The 18620-nt window shown below is 44.1% G+C and overlaps 1 protein-coding gene and 1 long non-coding RNA gene across 2 annotated transcripts in view; one reads left to right on the plus strand and one right to left on the minus strand.

Moving 5' to 3' along the window:
- Positions 1-18620, minus strand: part of EHF (ETS homologous factor) — a 39607-nt gene that overhangs the window by 8144 nt on the left and 12843 nt on the right. Inside the window, exons 2-7 of the mRNA XM_029582619.1 lie at positions 8330-8432; positions 5418-5663; positions 3883-3942; positions 3425-3484; positions 3268-3336; positions 742-798 (exon numbers count right to left, since the gene is read on the minus strand). Coding sequence (XP_029438479.1) covers positions 742-798; positions 3268-3336; positions 3425-3484; positions 3883-3942; positions 5418-5663; positions 8330-8429 — 592 coding nt within the window. The 5' untranslated portion in view covers positions 8430-8432. The remainder of the gene's footprint in view (positions 1-741; positions 799-3267; positions 3337-3424; positions 3485-3882; positions 3943-5417; positions 5664-8329; positions 8433-18620) is intronic.
- Positions 3919-10279, plus strand: LOC115079267. Its single transcript, XR_003853242.1, has 3 exons — positions 3919-4011; positions 4113-4199; positions 9737-10279. It is a non-coding gene; the product is annotated as an uncharacterized LOC115079267 (long non-coding RNA).

Genomic DNA, 18620 nt, shown 5'->3' on the forward strand with positions numbered 1-18620 from the left:
ACATTATGAATAGTGCATCATATAGCTCGGATGGTGACGTCTCTCCCTCCTAATTTTTCTTCTTTTATAATCCTTCCAATATCAAATACTATGTCACCAGATCTCTAGAATTCTTGCAGGTCTTGAAGGCTGGAAGGAAGTATCTTCTGAGACTATCCCTTGCTACTGTTCTATAGCTGGCAGAGGTCACTGTAGCCAAGATCATCTTTAGGCTAGTGCAAATAGTGCAACTGTACTGGGTCCCACAGCGGGAGGGTCCTGTGGTCACACTCACGCTACCCTAAAGACAGAGCAGGGAAGCAGAGGCCAACCTGGCTCCCACATGGGTCATTGGAGGGAGACGCATCCAGGACAGAACCTAGCTGGTTCTTGCTTCCCTGTTCTGACTTTAGGCTGGTGTGGGTGTGACAATGAAGAAGATGCAGGAGCCAAGCAGTAGGATCCCAGCTGCTGTAAGAGCTGGAAGTAGGAATATCTAGGATTTTTTTTTTGTTTTGTTTTATTTTTTATTTTTTTTAAATTTTGTGTTTCATTTTTTTTACCCAGAAAAAAACTAATAAAATTTTTAAAACATTGAAATTCTGTTTGTTTTTCTTTTGTTTAGTTTGAAACATGAGACAGAGTAATACAAATGGTATTGCATCAGGCTGCCAAAGTCTCAGCAGTGAAACTTTAGTCTGCCCCTGTGCAATTCTGGGATCGTGGATCCTTGCAAGGCCGACAAGTTAGGAGAGAACTTACTGTGCTTCCTGCTACCAGACTTCTGAGCATGATCTTGCTGTTTCCTTACATCAGAATCTATGCAAGATTAGAGAATAATGTGATGCTAGATACATATTTTCTTATTGACTAAAAACTAAAATAACAATAATAATAATAATAATAATAAATCAACAGCATTATAAAAGACAAATTTTCCTTTAAAATCCTACCCTCACTGGCAGGGTTTCTGCGTAAACTGGATTTTAATCCGACTAAGTGTGTTTGACAATGAATGCACTGAATAATAAACTTTAATGGCAGGGTTAGGCAGTATTCCATACCATAGGCACACCTAAATTCATTCAACAAACACAATACTGTTCTGTCATTTCTCTTTGACAGTGTCCTTGCCATCAAGATGTCAAACCTGCAGTGTCACTTCTGGGAAAGGTGGTGTGTCTGATATGAGCTTCCATGGCTTAGCCCACAAAATATTTCTCCAATTCTGCACATAACTTTCCTGCTGGAAAGGTGAGAAGCAGAGAATGGAAACAGCGGATGGATCAATGGCCTTGACCTGGGTGGTGAAGGCTGTTGAACTCTAGGTGTGACCTATGACCTCTAGAACATTGCTTTATGTCCCTCTGCTTCTTATTTCTTTTGCTAACCATTTCTTTGTTGTTGGGTTGGGTTTTTTTTTTTTTTTACATTCTAAAGCAAACATCCTATCAACCTTTGTGCTACATAGAAACCCAGAATCAACACTGGCAGGTATCTCCTGTCATGGTGGATGTGTGCACCCATCTTTCCAAACATTATAACTTCACTTCTCCAAGGTTATTTAAATACCTCCATGTTCTACACCCCTAGCACAGAATTTTCAGGTCTCTCTTTACATTCTTATAATATTTCCACCATAGTGCATAGCCGTCTGTTCTGAATGTGCCTGCACATGTTTCTGGCCCACTTTCTGGCATACGTGGGGCTGGTTTCTCCCTGTATGAGATATATCATGGATTTAGGGGCTCTGCCTAGGGGGCAGGGTGATGACTACAGCTGCACATGCTCAGTAGGGCATGTTTGAGAGTTCTAGAATCTTTGAGATCAAAGTTCCGTGCCGGGCGCCATCTGATGATGTCATCCATGTGTGAGGACTGCCAAGCTGCTTGTCCTCAGAGAAACTTATAGTTGGGTATATTCAATGGTGTGGCTGTGCCACTGAATATTCTGCTAAAGTTTTTTTTAATCTGTTGGAACCCTGTCTGAATTAAATGCATTTTCTAAATACAAGTCATGATTAATTATAAGCAAAACCTGGCAGGAAAGAGGCAAAGTTAGGAAGAGGGATGAAAAAACACACCTGGCGCTTGGCGGGCACTTTCTGTGGGGACATTTGTAGCCGCTTCAAAGTGGATGCAAACCTGCGCAGCTACTGAAGTCCCTGCTGTGCGCTGCTGCCGCCCGCATTTTCAAGGAGAAACCCCGCAGGGCTCCCCCTTTTGAAAATGTGCTTGCAGGTGCCCCCAGACACTTTAATAATTGCCCTCATGGTCATTTCTGGAGGCAAAAAGTGTTTCAGCCATGTTAATTCGCTGTCGTGAAAACTGTGCGCTCTGAATGCAGCCACGAGCCCATAGCAGGAGAACCTTTACCAGCCCCCGGTGGGGGTGGAGGGGTGAGGAAACGTCCGTGCATGGATGGGAGGAAGGGAGTCCCAGTGACTGCACACACTTTAGTCCCATGGCAGGATGTATGCGCATGCATCCTCCTTGTGCACTGGTAAAACGCATGGCAGGCTAAGGCAGACAGGATGAAACTTGCCCCCCGTAGTATCAGTGAACTCAGGGCAGGCGGAAGCACTAGGAGGGGGCCTAGGGCACCAGGGTCCCAGCGGCAGCAAGAGAGAAGAGACAGCTACTGCCCCGGCGGCCGTAGTGGCAGCTCGGAGGCTGCCGGCAGGATATTTCACTGATGACCGACCCGGCCGTCCTCGCGCCGACCCGACTATCGGCTTGAGTCAAACTGGGCTGCCACTACTGCCACCGCGGCAGCGGCTGTCCCTTCTATAGTTTGACTCGAGCCGGTAGGGGGCAGTTGTGATGGGAGAGCAGCACGACGGGGGGTGGGGGGGAGGGCAGGCGAAAGGTAGAAGGTTCACCTAGAGTGCCTAATACCTTTGCACTGGCCCTGAGTGAACTCCTAAGGTCACCTTGCAGGGGTTGCTACTGAATGAAAAATGCTGTAAGCCGCCTTGGGCTTTATGAATGGGAAATGCATTTGATAAATAAAGCTGCTGCTCAGAGTGATGATGAATGGCCCTGCTGTTACAGAAGTTTTCAGAAGCGCCAAGCACTCTCCATAGCTTAAAGGTTTGGAGGGTCTCAAAGACTGATTAACACAAGGTGCTTTCTCTTCTGCACCGTGCCGACATGTCTGTGACCCAACAGCTCCAACTTGCTGTGGCGTCCCGAGACATACGTCTCTCTAAAACCATTTTCCTTTCAGCCGGAAGGATCAGGCACAGGGGCCTGACGCATGTGGATAACAGATTAGGAGGTGACTCACCTGCCGGCAGATGCTCAGCTCTGGCCATGGATATATGCGCCCTGCAGATGTGCGCCCTCTCGTATGCGTCTGGGGAAAGAGTGAAAGCATTTCAGTGGCATGAAATAGGGCAAAGCGTGACGTTTCCTTCGGAGAAGCGCTCAAGAGTGTAACCTACCATCATATGCGCCGTCATATAAAAAGTTTTCTTCCTTCCACGATGTCATTGAAGAGGGATCTTAAAGGTAAAAAAAAAAACAACCCCACCCCAGAAAAAAGAAAAGCAACTGTTTAGAAATGGGTCATTGATCAGCAGAGGTAGCGCGGCATAGAGTCAGTGGCCACGAACTTGGAGCTGGCCACTGGCCGTTGTCCACGTCATACGTCAGAGAGTAACTAGCCCCTGACTCCCTGGAGGTCGGTCATGACATCAGAGCCCCGGAAAGCTATTCTAACTGCCCATTGCACGCGGCCACGCTCTCTTCAATGCTGCCGGCAACCTCCAGCAGAATGAGGCTTCCCCACCGGTTGCTGGGCAACGGCCGGTCGGTTCCATTGAGTCCAATGGAGCCAGCGTGGTTTGCCGTGGCAACGCATGACACGGTCACGAGTGGTCCCTAACACTCTGCTGCTCACCTGTTTGTTCTGATTTAACGACAAGATTCAGTGACTGCAGCATCTCACTCCCACATTGACCTAGGGGAGAGAGAGAGAGACCCATTGAAGGGCGTTAGGGACAGAGACCGTGAAAACCAACGAGAGCAGGTATTTTGCATTTCTGTTAATTGCAAGAGAGCTTTCAACCTAATTAAGGCAGGATCTGTGACACAGGTGTACATTTTCAGTCTGCCATTGTTTTTCTGTAGGTTGAGGTGTCGTGCCAGTGTCTACAGTTACCTGCAACCCTGAATTCCTGGGGAAATCCTGAAATGCAAGACCCTATAAGGAGTGAGGTAAAGTCAGGGCTGGCTCAGCCGATCTCTAAGGACCTGGTAACTAGAAATTAAGACCAAAATGGATCCAAAATATGTGATCCATTCACTCTGATCCACATGCCTTTCATTTAAGAAGCCATTCCACTCCATTTTGCAATTCCACCAATAAAATGCGCAGATCATGGACTGAAATGCCCGCCCAGATTTGTATTATGAATGGAGACTAAGCGCATGCCAGGGATTCAGGATTCCTATTCTTGACAATCTTTCCAGCTGCTTCAATTATAGATCACAATCTGATCTCCTCTGGCTGAAAGGGATTCGGATTAATGCCACCTTTACTGCTTTACTAATGCCACCTGACCCTAGCCAACCCTGATCTCCTAGAAGCATCTTATGTTGGTTTCTCTCAGCCCGGCCAAAACTGCACTGTCAACGCACTCGAGCCAACAATGGCATGCTTGAAATCATCTTTAACAACAACGTCTGTCTGGCAAATCTTAAAAAAAACCCCAAACCCCACATTAGCATTACCTCCAGAAACCTGGAGTCCTGTACTTAGAGGGCAATTTCCAGAGGCATTTACATGGATAAAATGGTCTGACTGCAACTTGCCTTGCTCAGATGCAGCCATGACTTCCATAGCCTGTGCACTTTTAGCTGCCTGTGCGTGTGTGTTCAGTCTGGGAGAGGAAACTCGTGCTTCTGCGTGCATTTGATTTTCAAATAAATGGGGGTGCTCTATTTTGCTCCCTTTCTACCATCCCCACAAACAGCAGGTGCAAAATATGCAGACGCTTTTAAGGCTCTGCAGGTTGCACTTGCTAATTGTGAATGAGAATCAACGCAGACAGTTTCTCCTTGAAAGTATACCTGAAGTGTGCACACTAAAAGGGCTGACACAGTCTGCAGCTATGGGGGCTATTTCAAAATGGCTCCCTTTGGACCAGAAATGTTCCAGAATGCTAAGGGTTATGTTTCAATCAATGAGTGCAGAGCTGCAAGAGCATCAGGATGACAAATATTCACAGTGGCCCAAAAGCCAGATAAATGGGGAAGGGGATTTTTAAAAGCCATTTGTCAAGGTAGATTGGCTGTTTGAAAGTTGCCCATCCTTTTACCAGGGTTAAGAGTACACACGAGGATCAACAGTGCAAGTACTTTTACCCACACTTGGGGGAGGTGTGCCCGGGGGCATGTTGACGTGTCACGCCATGAAAAGATGAATGTCTTTACCGTGCCACTTGAGGCTCTGAATATTGTTGTACAGGATCTGCCCAGTCGACCCTGCCGCCTGGGTGAAGTCCTGGAGCGTCATGCCGCACAGCCGTTCGCCGGTGATGTCAAACTCCTGGAAGGGGATGCAGTTGCCGTCCAGCTGGCTGGTATCGAGCAAGTGCTGCAGCCACTCCCATACCTGAAGCTTGGTCCAGTATTGAGGGTGCACTTCATGCCACTGGGTTCCAAAGAAGCTTGTCGAAACTGGGAGAGAGAGAGAGAGAGAGAGAGAGAGTGGGTTTCATTGCAAAGGGCCCTGCATAGTCAAAAGCTTTCTCCATATAGCAGCCAAAAGAGGTGTCTGGAAAAGCCATATAGACCTGTCTGGTGCATAAATCCTGCTTTTCAAGCAGTGCAGACTTTGAATCTGGCCTGGGTTACATCACAAACAATAGCTTCATCCCACAATGCTGGGTTTTCTAATGGATGTTTCCCTTATTAATAGCTGATTACTGCATTCTGCGGGAAGCGTGACATTTGAAATCACTCATGTCTAGTGCTGTTTCTCATTCTCTTGCTTTTTATAACCTGCTTTTTCAAAATAAGTTTTGCCCAAAGTGGAAAACATCACATTCAGACAGCATTGGCATTCAAAAATGACCACACTGAAAGTGCTACAACTTATACAGACATTAAAAATCTAAAAATAATTAAGTTAAAATAAACAATTAAAGAATCAGAACTTACTATGGTAAAAATACTGTCACATAAAAATTACATAAAAAGCCACTCCCAAAAAAATAAAAACATACAATAAAAAATTAACATATAAACAACATTGATAAAAAGTAAAACAATCTTAAATTTAAGCTTAAGATAAGCAATCAAGACCTAATCAGAAGTAATCAGTAAAAGCCATATGAAATAAACAAGTTTTATTAATGCAATGAAACATATTATTCTTACAAAGTTGTAGTTCATGTGTTTACAGACTGTACTGGATAATCAACACCTGGGGACTTTTCTTTTGGAATTACTCAGTAATGCTCTTTCTCCTAGACTGGTATCATTTTTCCTAAAGTGGCAATAGTTCTGAAATGTTTAATTAGCAACTGGCAGTAAGAACAAATAAAATAATTAGTATTCCACACTGTTTTTTCCTCTTTCTGAATTCAGTTTTTTTCTTGTGGTGAAATAAGACTTTGAAGTAGCTCACAAAGTTAATTATTGGGACATTGAAGGTCATTCACAGCTTCATCAAGCGCCACCTTGATCCATCCACAGAATCCGCATGCAGAAAGCCAGCAATGACCGCCGGAGAAGGAACCATGAGAACTGGGTGCTGTGGCCATAGTAAGACTTACACAGAGTTTCTTCCCAAGACAAGTAAAAATATAAGAAAATAAATACTGGGGAGACAATAAAGACATGAGATCTAGGAATTAGAGAAGATCTATAAAGGAAACAGACCGAAAAAAAACTGGCAAAGTAATATTTCCACATCAAGAATAAGCAACCAATGCTGGTTGTTTTAGAGTATCAGGAATTCAGCCTGGTGAAATGCAAGAAACGTGTCTGAATCTGAATTTCAGAACTGCAAAGGATGGAGTACGATGGGAATGAAGCAGGAGACAGTTGTGTGGCAGATTTCCAGGGCAACATGAGCTGTTTCCAATTCAGATGTCTGTGCGTGAAACCAGGAAGTTTAGGAGTCACTCCACTGCTTCCTCCTGCTCCTCTGCCTTGTGTACCTGTCATTTTCCTGTACCAGAATCCCTACGTCAAAACGACAGGTATTAAAACAAGTGCCTAGTCAATGGATGGGGTGGGATCTCCATGTGCAGTAAATTCATTTAGGTTTGTAGCTGCTTCTTGTTGAGACTGGAAAGAAGAAGAAAAGTGGGCACTGATGCGCACTGATGCGCACGCATGTTATAAAATAGCTGCGTGCACGCGCTGGGAACTGCGTGCACATAGACGCGCGTGCGCACGTTTTAAAACCTACCCTAAAACGAGAGAGACTGATTAGCAACAACTTACACAACCACGTTCTCCTTGAAACATTTACAGTCCCTTACATTATATCTGATGATAATTGAAGAAGAGGAAACATTAGGTTTCAATTTAATTTTGTGAAAGACTCTTATTTGCTTTGTTGTACGTCTTGACTATCCTGGTCCAAAAGTGTGACCCGCAGGTCTACAGATGCGATTGATCTTAACTTCTCCTTATACTTAACCTCTACCCATAGAGAACAATGGTCTCCATTTGTTCATGCGGTCAGAGGTTTGTGCCTTGATTATCTCACTAGTGGCATCTAGGGAGCAGAAAGGGTGAGACCTGTAATGAATTTGGGCTCCTTTTTTCTGATTTTCTTTGGGTTTTAGTGATCGGTTATCACCTCACTCACTGGTGCAGATGCCAGTGGCTCCACATGTTTTTGGGAGGGATTAAGCCATCTGCTCTATTCCTGGGCTTTTATCAGAACAGCCACTATGAGGGGCATGGGGACTCAAGCAAGGAAGTATTGGAAGTCTCATCATTCATTTCCTACATTTCATTTTGGCTAACTGAAACCCACAATTGAGCTCTTTTTCATGGTTTGGATCCGCCTGGAGGTTGTGGTTGCCAGACGGCTGATGTTCATGAGAAGAAGCCATGCAAACTGCTCAGCATAGAAGAGAAAGTCTCCCTGTCCATGCGCCACTATAACAACAGCTCAATTGCTTTTTAAGAAGCCAACAGTCAGAGAAGAGGTTGGGATTTTTCCTTATCAGCATCAGTATCCCCTAAATTGGGGATAAAACTAGCTTACAAACTCCAAGGAGGAGGACTGCCTATTATGTGTCTCTCTATGACGCTGCATACATCTGCTATGTGCTGTACAAATCGCAAGGATGATAATAAGAGTAATAATAAATTGCTTTTACCATCACACGTAGGATATCCATGTGTCCAGGAAGGCTGATGGCTCAATGGATTGCTGCTGGAATTAATGTTCATTATTATGCTGTTTCCTTCCAAAATCATGATCTGCGGAAAAAAGGAAGTAAGCTCTTTTAGTTCGGTTGCCACCCACAGGTTAGCAGCTAAAAGCAGAAGCAAGTTCTGTCATAGCAAGGCCATGGAAGAGCTCAGCATGTCATTAATGGAGCTAGGCCAGCCCAGATAAGATATATCTTGCGTTCTGATGAAACCAAGCTTTCCCGTCATAAATATTTCCATATCAAATTTTCTTTTGCATAATGCATGTTGATTCCGTCTCATGCACCTGATGTGAGCATATCAAGCAGTGAGGGACAATACAAACAAGGTAAAGTCTGTACAGGGACGAGCTGGAAGAAATGCAGAGTCTGGGAAATAAAGCAAAACAAGAAACGTTTTCTAGATGCAGCAGTCGGGCCTCACCATAAACACTGTTTTCCTTCTCGAATAGTAATGGGAGAAATATGTGCTTGCTAAAATTCTTGAAGCAGCATAGTATTTATCGGCATAGTAGCGATAAGACTATATTGTACCAGAGACCTAATCAAAAGCATTTATCTACAGTATGTGCCAAGGGCTTCTATCACCCAGGCAGAGGTCTGGGAGACAGGCATGATTTTCATTCAGGAACATTTCAGCCAGACAAAGAGCAAATTGCACCTACTAACTTTATAGCTGACACTACCTACATTAGGTTTTAATTTACAAAGCAGTGACTGAGAGGAAGCTAGAAGGTCATTGAACTGAATGGAGTTCTCTTCCCACACGTGTCAATGAAGGAACAAGCAATAGAGCTCTTCAGCCTTGAGTGGATAAAGTTAACCAGACAGTTTATATGGATATTCAGTCCAAAAAATGTCTAGACTTGACTTTCCACGCTAACGTTTACTAGATAAAGTTGTCCAGTTACTTTTAAGCCTCCTATTTAGCCTACCAGAGTTACCCAGTGCTGACCAGCCAGAATTAACCTGTGCACCAGGAATACCCCTAGCACTGTCTCTTTTTGGAGAGCTAAATTTTGTCTGAACAACAATTTGCCCAGACAAGATTTAGTTGGTGAGTGCGAGGGAGGGGGGAAGGGGTGGTTCTGGAACTCAGAGTTTGTCCAGGCTAACTCCAAAAGTTAGCCAGACAAACCCTTCGAATATCTGCCCCACAGTGCATTTGGTTCCTGCCAAAGAATATATGGCCTTGTCTGCCTAATCACAGCATGTGACACCAATTTCAGATATTTTACATTCTGCTGGAAAATGTGTACTTTGGTGATGCAAACTTTATTTTTCAAGTGATTTTTTTTAATGTAAACATATTGACAACACTTAGGTTTGCAATTTTCTTCCCTCCCATTCCAGGTGATCCCTGATCAGCAATTTAATCAGATAGTAACTCAAGAATGACAAGTCCAAGAACAGCAGGGCATAAAAACTATAATCTTTCATTTTGATCTGCTCCATACGTATACACAATGTCCAACTTCAGCATTTTTCAGAAGGTAGATGATTAATTAACATTGAGCACTTCACATACAGGACAGACAACCACCAATGCATCAAACACAAGGGTGCAAGAGGACCAGAGCAGAACAAATGGAACAAGCAGGCCATAAGAACAAGATCTGAAATAAAGGCGAGGTCTAATCACCCCGTAGGAAGACATTAAACGTCCCGTTAGAAGGCAGAGAACTTCTTACATCTAGGGCTGTGAGGAGAAGAAAGAAAGAGTTCCGTAGAGTGGATATAAGGTAAGGAATATGCTGCTAATTGAGAAAGTTCAGTAAGCATTTAAGTCTGAGAAGGTCCTGTGGGAAACTCAGATTGCTTGAGAAGCCGAGTGATACCTGTTGGTCCCAGGATTTGCTCCGATTCTTTAGGAAGGACACATTTTATTATTTATTTACCTGCTGAAATTGGCTGAAGTGCCACTGGGGATTTTTTTTTTTTTTGCTTTCCTCTGAATTGCCCCAAACCATTGCCCGGACGTGGCTAACTCAAAGAAGGACTTCAATAGTCTGGCGTCCTCTTCAGCCCAACTAGCCATGTAAGCAAGAAACCAAGACTGAAGTTACAAGGCTCCTGAAAACCACCAGGAACCAAATTTCGGGGCGCTTCCATCCAATATTTTCACAACTCTGCTGTGATATGCAGTATCAGTTAGGGATGTGCCGTTGCTTTTAAAATGACAAGAAAATGACTTAAAAAAGATAACAAATCTTTGTTCTGAGTTATGTTATAGCATGCGCTAAATATTTTAACCTGCACTACACTGACTTATATTGTAGCGAGAGCCATTAGTAAAGTGTGCGCATTGTAGAAAAAAAATCATGGTGCATACTAAAATGAAATAGGTTCAACATCATCGGAAATGAAATGACGACTCAAAACAAATTGTTTTCCATGCGCACCTCTAGTATCGGCACCCGTTGCTGCCTGAGAGAATGACCAAGCAGAACATCTGTTCATGTGAGATGCTGCTACTCCAAAACGTTTCTGAGCACAGCTCTCCAGTAGCTCAGGGTCGGGTGTGTGTATAGCATGACGTGTTATGGATGTTTCCATCATGATATGAAGGTAGAAGTATCACGGTGATTTGCATGTCTTCTACACCGTCACCGTGTGCCTGTATAGTTTCACAATCATATCCGTAATGTTTATAGCTGTACAAATATAAGCGTAATCATTCCTCCTGTCAGCTTCCTGATTCACCTTCCTATTTCAAACCCTATAAAGAATATCTCATTAAAAAGCCCTTTCCCTCACAGCCCTTAATCCTTACAGGAAAAGTCCACTGGTGTGAAGATCAAGTTCTTTTCTTTAAATTAATTTTGTATTTTTTTTTTCTGAAAATCTGCAAAGTTTTATAGGGAAATTGCCCCAGATTGCCAGGGGCCAACTATGCTATTCCAGGTCAACCCCACCTGGAGACTTTATAAATATGCCCCTGGCCAAGACAAGCTAAATTATGCACATTTACAAACACGTAAAAGTAAGGTTGCCAACTGGCTCCAGATTTTCAGGACAGGTTGATCCAGTCCTGATTCCACTCCCCTGCACACAGCTACTTAAGTTCTTGATTTTCTTAGGGAATGCAATAGGTAAATCAGAATAAGTCCCATCATGCAATGGGGTTAAGCCAGGACTGGATCAACCTGTCCTGAAAATCTGGAGCCAGTTGGCCACCCTACTTAAAAGAAATATATCCTTTTCTGGTAATTCCTCGAGAGCATCCTGCTTTTTCCTCTAAGAAGATGCAGGCCTGGATTTAGGCACAGGCAAAATAGGCAACTGCCTCTGGCAACAAATTCTAATAGGCTCCAGAATATCGTCACCACTGCTAGGCCTCTGTCCGGGCCTACCTCCCAGCTGCTTATCTAAAGCAGCAGCGATCTGATCCAGTGCAGGGCCTACAGCCCTGCCTCACGCTCAAGGCCCTTTTACCCTCCTCCAACACGGGAAACCCAGGCGCGGGGCAGGAGGCTGCAGGCCCCATGCTGAATTTCTTTTTCTAGGTTGCTGCTGCCGCTACCGCGGGATCAGGACGCTGCTGCTTTAGGTAAATGGCTGGGAGTGGAGCCTCCCCATCTCATGGGGGAGGAGGGAAGGGTTTCCTGCCACTCCATCCCCCCCCCCCCCACACACACTGCCCATGGGTGCCAGAACTTCAAATCTGACCCTGGAAGGATGCGACAAGTATTCTGGACAAGAATAAATCTTCACAGATATAAAATGACACATTACAAAGATCAAAAACGACAACCTCAAAGGAATGCAAAACATTTTAAGATGAAGATCAAACACTTTGAAACAAACACAAAGGAAGGTAGGGAATGGATATTGGCTTTTTCAACCATTATCGGAATTAGGCTCTTTCAAAGTTAAGTGTTGCTGTCACTGTCAGCTCTGTCAAACTATTCTCTGCATCCCTTCTCCTCTCCCCCACTTTTACAGGCCGATATAGTAAAACCCGTGGGAGAGCTGGAGCTCCGAGGCGAACGCCTGCTCTCTCGATGTGCACACAGGCCACTCTCCTGTGCGCGCGATTTAGTATGCAAATGAGGGCCAGCGGTAAAAAGAGGTGCTAGGGCCACTAGCGCATCCCTAGCGCCTCTTTTTTGACAGGAGCGGCGGCTGTCAGCGAGTTTGACAGCCGACACTCAGTTTTGCCAGCGTCGGTTCTCAAACCCGCTGACAGCCATGAGTTTGGAAAACGGATGCCGCAAAATTGAGCGTCCATCTTCCAACCCGCAGGCCGATTTTAATTTTAATTTTTTTTTAATTTTTAATTTTTCTATTTTTGGGGCCTTCGACTTAATATCGCTATGATATTAAGTTGGAGGGTGTACAGAAAAGCAATTTTTTCTGCTTTTCTGTACACTTCCCCGGCGCCGGCAGAAATTAACGCCAGCCTTTGGGTAGGCGTTAATTTTTGAAAGTAAAATGTGCGACTTCGCCGTGTACTGTATTGGCCCGTTACTAAGCTGTAAGGGCAGATGACCGAGTAACTCTGCTGTTCTCCCAGCTCCGGAAAGCTCCTTACAGAAGTGTAGAGTTAGTCCAATGGAAAGACCTCTCCTACAGCTTATTGTTGACCCTTATTATTTCTACATATTCAAGTGGACATATTCAAGCATAATACTTTACTGAGCAATAATTTTCCCTCTTAACCTGAATGCATACAGCCTCCCTTCTCTCCCGGAGCATGTTCTAGGATAAACATTCGTACAAAGGCGCTGTGTAGGGTGATTGTGCAATATTAATACGATGGCTCTCAGAGTCACGATTTACAAATTTGGCAAAGTGCATTCAAATATGGGATGGTGGGGGTGGGTGGGTTGTGGCTTAGATGGCAAAGGGTTAACGGGCTGCATCAGTGTTTGAGAACAGCGTCTATCTCTGGAATGTTTCAGCCTTCTGAATTCATCACAGCTTTGACTCATAAAAACCAGTTGTAAAGTGCAAGCTTTGGACACTGTTTGCTTAGCATTTAGGTATTGTATTTCCGTGGGCATATTATGTATTTTTGCTCCACCTCTGCGTCTCCTTGTCCCACCTTCTGAAGGCTCTTGGCTCTGATGCAGTGGCTGTGAGAAGGGAGTCCAGGCAGCAGCAGCTGCAGCGTGCCTGGTGACTGAAAAGTCAGCCCTAGCCAATGAAACAAAATCCTTTGCTCAAGTCCTTGTTATTAGCCCCTGGGACACTATTTCACATGATTATCCTTGAATGTCAATAGCTGCCATCCCATAGTGCAATACCAGCAGTGTAATAACCCATGACCCCTCTTCGGCTGGGTAGGGTTGCCATGTGACTCCAAGTGAACCAGTTCAAGGAAGAAGGTTTCAGGCCAGTCCTGGATTTCCTGATTGCATTCTCAGAGCTGTGGCGCCGAGTTCAAATGGCAGAGGCAGGGACGACAAACTATCACAGTGGAGTGGGATAAGAGTTCAAAAAACCAGGTCAGGTCAAAATTCTCCCTCCTTAAACTGGGTCACTTGGCAGGTCTGTGTCCATGGAGGGAAGGTTAAACCTGTCCTGGTTTCACTCTGAATACATGAATGAACTATCTCTAAAGGAACAGGAACTACAAGTCCCAGCATGCAATGAGAGGAAAACCAGGACTGGCTCAACCCCTCCTTATGGACATGGAGCTATAGGGTAACCCTGCTGATAACTCGGTCTGCTAATGTCTTACAGGTTTCTAATTTGAGAAATAATTCCACAGTGCATTCTTTGAAGTTCTTTGACTATGTTTACTCCATTTACTCCCCAACATGATGCACTCCAAAGCAAGGTGCTGTGCACAGTGTAGGAATTACAACAAATTCATGTTTTTAACAGTTTTTGTGAGTTTAGTGGCTTTTTAAACAATTGTCAGTGACGAAGGCAGCAGTGTGGATTGAAAGAAAAAAGTATTTTGTTCTCTTTTTCTACTGGGTTTAATCCTAGATTAACTGTCTGACATTTCTTTGGGATTCAGTATGGGAGCCTTTAATAATTATGGCCACATTGCTATTTTCCAAAATTGCTCTCCCTCGAGGTCAAGCTTTAACTGTTTCTGCTGCAGTTATGCCTTACATCCATGGGAGCACCATGCACACGTTTTGGACAACTATCAGCACAGCAGCACCCTGATGAAATTTGGACTCATGTGCCAAGCAAGACTAGCTTCCAAAAAATTCCCTTTCTTCTCAATGGGAATGAAATAGAAAATCTGGACAGTCAAAGGGGGAACTTATGCTTTGCATTTGGCAGTACTGCTATTTTAGGGACTTGCATGGTACAAATACGTGTTATGAAGGCAAGTTTCAATAGCACGCCTAAGTGCAAAATCCGCAGCTGCACACGAATTCTCGTGCCCGGGTAAATGGCCACAAAAGTCCCAGCAGAATTTGCACCTCCCCTTTTCACAGGAAAAGGGGAAAAAATAGGTGCTCAGATTGGGAAATGCCATTCTGCATGTGGAGTTTCCTACTCCGGCCTACGCATGTGCTTGGGGACACCTCTTCTTAATGTGGCTAAAGAATGTGAGTTGCAATCCAAGCTTCAGACAGATTGATTTCACTTGGTTAAATTACTACCTATTCAGGTTAAATGAGAATATCCCCATTAGGGTAGTACCCCTGCCTGTCCCAAGCCAGGATAAAAAGAAGAGTTGGTGTTAGGTAGCATTGACCACAACCCCCAGCCCCCTCAGTCCCCTCTCAGCCCTTATGTGGGTAGAAGGTGCAAAGAATTCCAGGGACTTCTTTCCCAAGGATCTTACATGCATGGAAAACATGCATATGAGAAGACATACTAGTTTATAAACAGGGACAAGCAGAAAAAAATGTTGAAGGGAGATTTGAGATTATTTGCTATCTTTTTTCCTGACTGCAAAGGGAGGAATATTTTCCTACTGATGAAAAGTTGTTTAAAATTCTCACAGAAAATTTCAGGAATGCAGAAGTAGAGGTCAAAACAGGGACTTTCAACCCGGTCTTCAGGATGCACCTACCCGGTCAGGTTTTCAGAATAGCCACAAAGAAGATACATGCTGTGCATGGAAATCTATCTCATGAATATTTATTGTGGATATTTGAAAACCCAGCCGGCTGGGTGTGTCTCAAGGATTGGGCTGAGAACCATTGGGTTAGAGCAGGGGTCCTCAAACTTGGTACATGGTGATGTTCACAAGGAATATGCATGAATATACAATGAAGGCAGTTTATGCAAATAGATCTCATACATATTCCTTGTGGAAATCCTGAAAACCCAACTGAATTGAGGTCCTTGAGGACTGAGCTTGGGGAGTCCTGGGTTAGAGCACTGGATTATAATTATGGAGAAGTCCCCCGGACCTTTCTTCTCTGCATGACCTTGTGCAAGATGCTTTCTTTCCCTGTGCCTTGGTTCTAATCCCCGCTCTGTCATTAAACTCTCTGTCAGGCCGATGCAATACCATGTGCTGGACATAGCTCAAAATGCGATTGGACACATGTTTTGGACATGTGACCATAACCTCCAATGCAAAACGGGAGTCAGCACATCCAAAACGCGTGTCCAATCGAGCGCATAGGTAGTAGCGTTCATCACATGTAAATTCATATCGTTGTGATATTAGGTCGGAGGAACCAAAAGTGGAGAATTAAAAAAAAAAAAGCGTGCTGGCAGTCAGGTTAGGAAAAGGGATGCTCAATTGAGTGTCCATTTTCCTGAACCGTGGCTGTGCACAGTTTAGGAAAATGGAATCTCATAAAATTGAACGCACATTAAGGGATTGGGCGCTCAATCATGAGCACCCTTTTAACGTGCGCCGATATTGCTTCAGCCTGTGTGGGATTCTGGGCAAGGCTCTTTATCTCCCTTTGCCTTCCGGACAAGACGGGTGCCTTAATTTGACTATGCTAGGCAACAAATCTTAAAAGATGTATCAGATGAACTGTAACATTCTCTTAGCCTTACTGGTTCTGGAAAGAACTGGATTCTTGGCAGACTGTGAGATTTTCTTATTGGCTTGACATGACAAGGAGAAGAAAACCCTTTCAGATGGCCATCAATGTTGAGCGCTCCTGTTCCAGCCATGCCTGCAGTTCAGGCTGTATCTATGGGCCGGTTTACTGATGGCATGGGCCTGCCTGCTCTCTCCCAACACCACAAAGAGCCGTCTGTATGTCAGAGAACAGAACAGGTTGTCAAGGCAGAACGCATTGTAAACAGAGCCGTTAATTCAGTTGTTGGCATTAAAGCTCGTTATCTCCTGAATGCCTCCCAGAGGGTATTAGCGTTCCTTTTCGTTTGAGTTGGCAGCGGAGACATTATTTTGCACCTGTTGCCCTACTCCGATAACAGCACAGGTAAGCCTTGATTTACTGTAAAATAAACAAGCAGAGGAGGAGAGGGCAAAGAAGATGGCGTCTACCTGAACAACCCGGGCCTGCCTGCTTGTTTCCATATGGATTACTGAATTTGTTTGCTAAAGCCAAAGAAAACTGAGGCTTTCGGTTATGCTCTGAGAGGTGGAGAGGAGAACAGGCACCGGCTCTGGTATCTGAAGGTGAGCGTTCAGTTGTACAGTACTTTTCCATGAATGGGAGCTCATCTGGGTTTTGCAAGACTGTGGTGGTAAATATCGACGACGCGTATGCTGTTAGTCTGGCTCAGGCTTCAAAGTGAAGGACCCAAGCCACAAAAACACTTTGTTTAAGGCAAGCAAACAGCCAACTGTTTCCATAAATCTAATAAAATTTACTGAACCTGAACAACAAGGATAAAAAGTGACAGGAACAAAATAGTCTTAGTTTGCATTCACAAACTGAAAAGACTTTCTTATCAAAGGTTCTGGGTGATGTCATGGCCCTGGCAGTGAGCCAGATTTCAGGATGGGCCAACATCTTCTCTGTCTCTAGGAAGAAGGATGAAAAATATCCAGTATTTTGATTGGCTGCTACATGCTGAGGACCAGCGGTAGGGGTGCCTTTCCTCTGTCTCCTGGCCATAAGTCAGAATGTCAGGGATTTATCAATCTATAGGGGAGGCAGCAGAGAGCATGATTTCCACTTCTCCTTTCCTCCCAGTGCTGTGTCCTGTTCCTCATGGCCAACTGATGTGGGAAAGCCTCTACTTTAGTGGACACACTGGGGGCACCATGAAATCAACAGAGCAAGTGTTTCATATTCAGAAGGCTAAAATTACTTGGCGATAACCTTGACAAACAATCTTGTTTGTGTGTGCGCTGTTACATGTAAAACAGGCTGTAGCACTTAAATTACTTGGTTTAAAAGATCCCTGAGCCCTAAAAACTTGCATTCCAAATGGCTTGGCTGGTCTCGGGGACGCCAGCCCGGCGGCGGCAGATGTCTCCCTTAGCCCCGACCACCGCTCCACTCCGCGCCCTCTTGCCGGATCTGTTGTTTCCGTTGAAGCTTCTTTGGAAGTGTCTGGGTCCTTGGATGGCTCTGTCTCTTCGCCTGGCTTTGCTTCCTCCATCTTGCTGGCGCAGTCTCGGCATCGGGACTCAGCGGAAGAGACTCGAGGAGCGCAGTTACCTGCAGAGAGCTTGGCTCCGCCAGCTTCTTCACCGGCTAAATCGACAGGAGCAGGTTTGGAAGATTCTGTTCCATCTACAGAGGCTCCCTCTATAATTCTTACGCATATTATTTATTTATATGATTTTGTGTCCTGATATTCTGTATATCAATCATAATGGTTTACAGCATATAAATAGAATAAAATTCACTTAAAACAATATACAAGGTACAATATCAGATTTTACATTAAATAAAAGTTTCTTAGTAAATAGATCAGTCAATAAAGATTAAAGTTAAAATGAAAATAAAGCTAAAAATGAAATTACCATTAAAATTAAAATTTAAAAGATAGAAGAATAGAACCTATTTCTCCAAGATCTGCTCATCCTTTATATTGTTAACGCATTACTAAAGGCTTATGTAAATAACCAGGTTTTTAAATCTTTTTTAAATTTTTGAAAATTTGGCTCTAATCTTAACTCAAGCTCCTGCTTCAATTGTTAAACCTGCTGTTATCACATTGGATAGTCTTTGGACTGTCTTAATGTCAGTCAATCAGTCTCTTACTTCTTTGACCACTGACTTACACAATGAATTTCAAGATCATGAAATTCGGCTAACTTTTTTGGAGCAGCAGGTATCTGAGGGAAAAATCTCTATTGCAAAGGTTCAAGATGTTCAACTTACTATTATAAAAGATCTGTCCTCTACCTCTCGTAGAATTGAGAACACTGAGA

This window comes from Rhinatrema bivittatum, chromosome 17 (assembly GCF_901001135.1).
Source record: "Rhinatrema bivittatum chromosome 17, aRhiBiv1.1, whole genome shotgun sequence".
Taxonomy (NCBI): Eukaryota; Metazoa; Chordata; class Amphibia; order Gymnophiona; family Rhinatrematidae; genus Rhinatrema; species Rhinatrema bivittatum.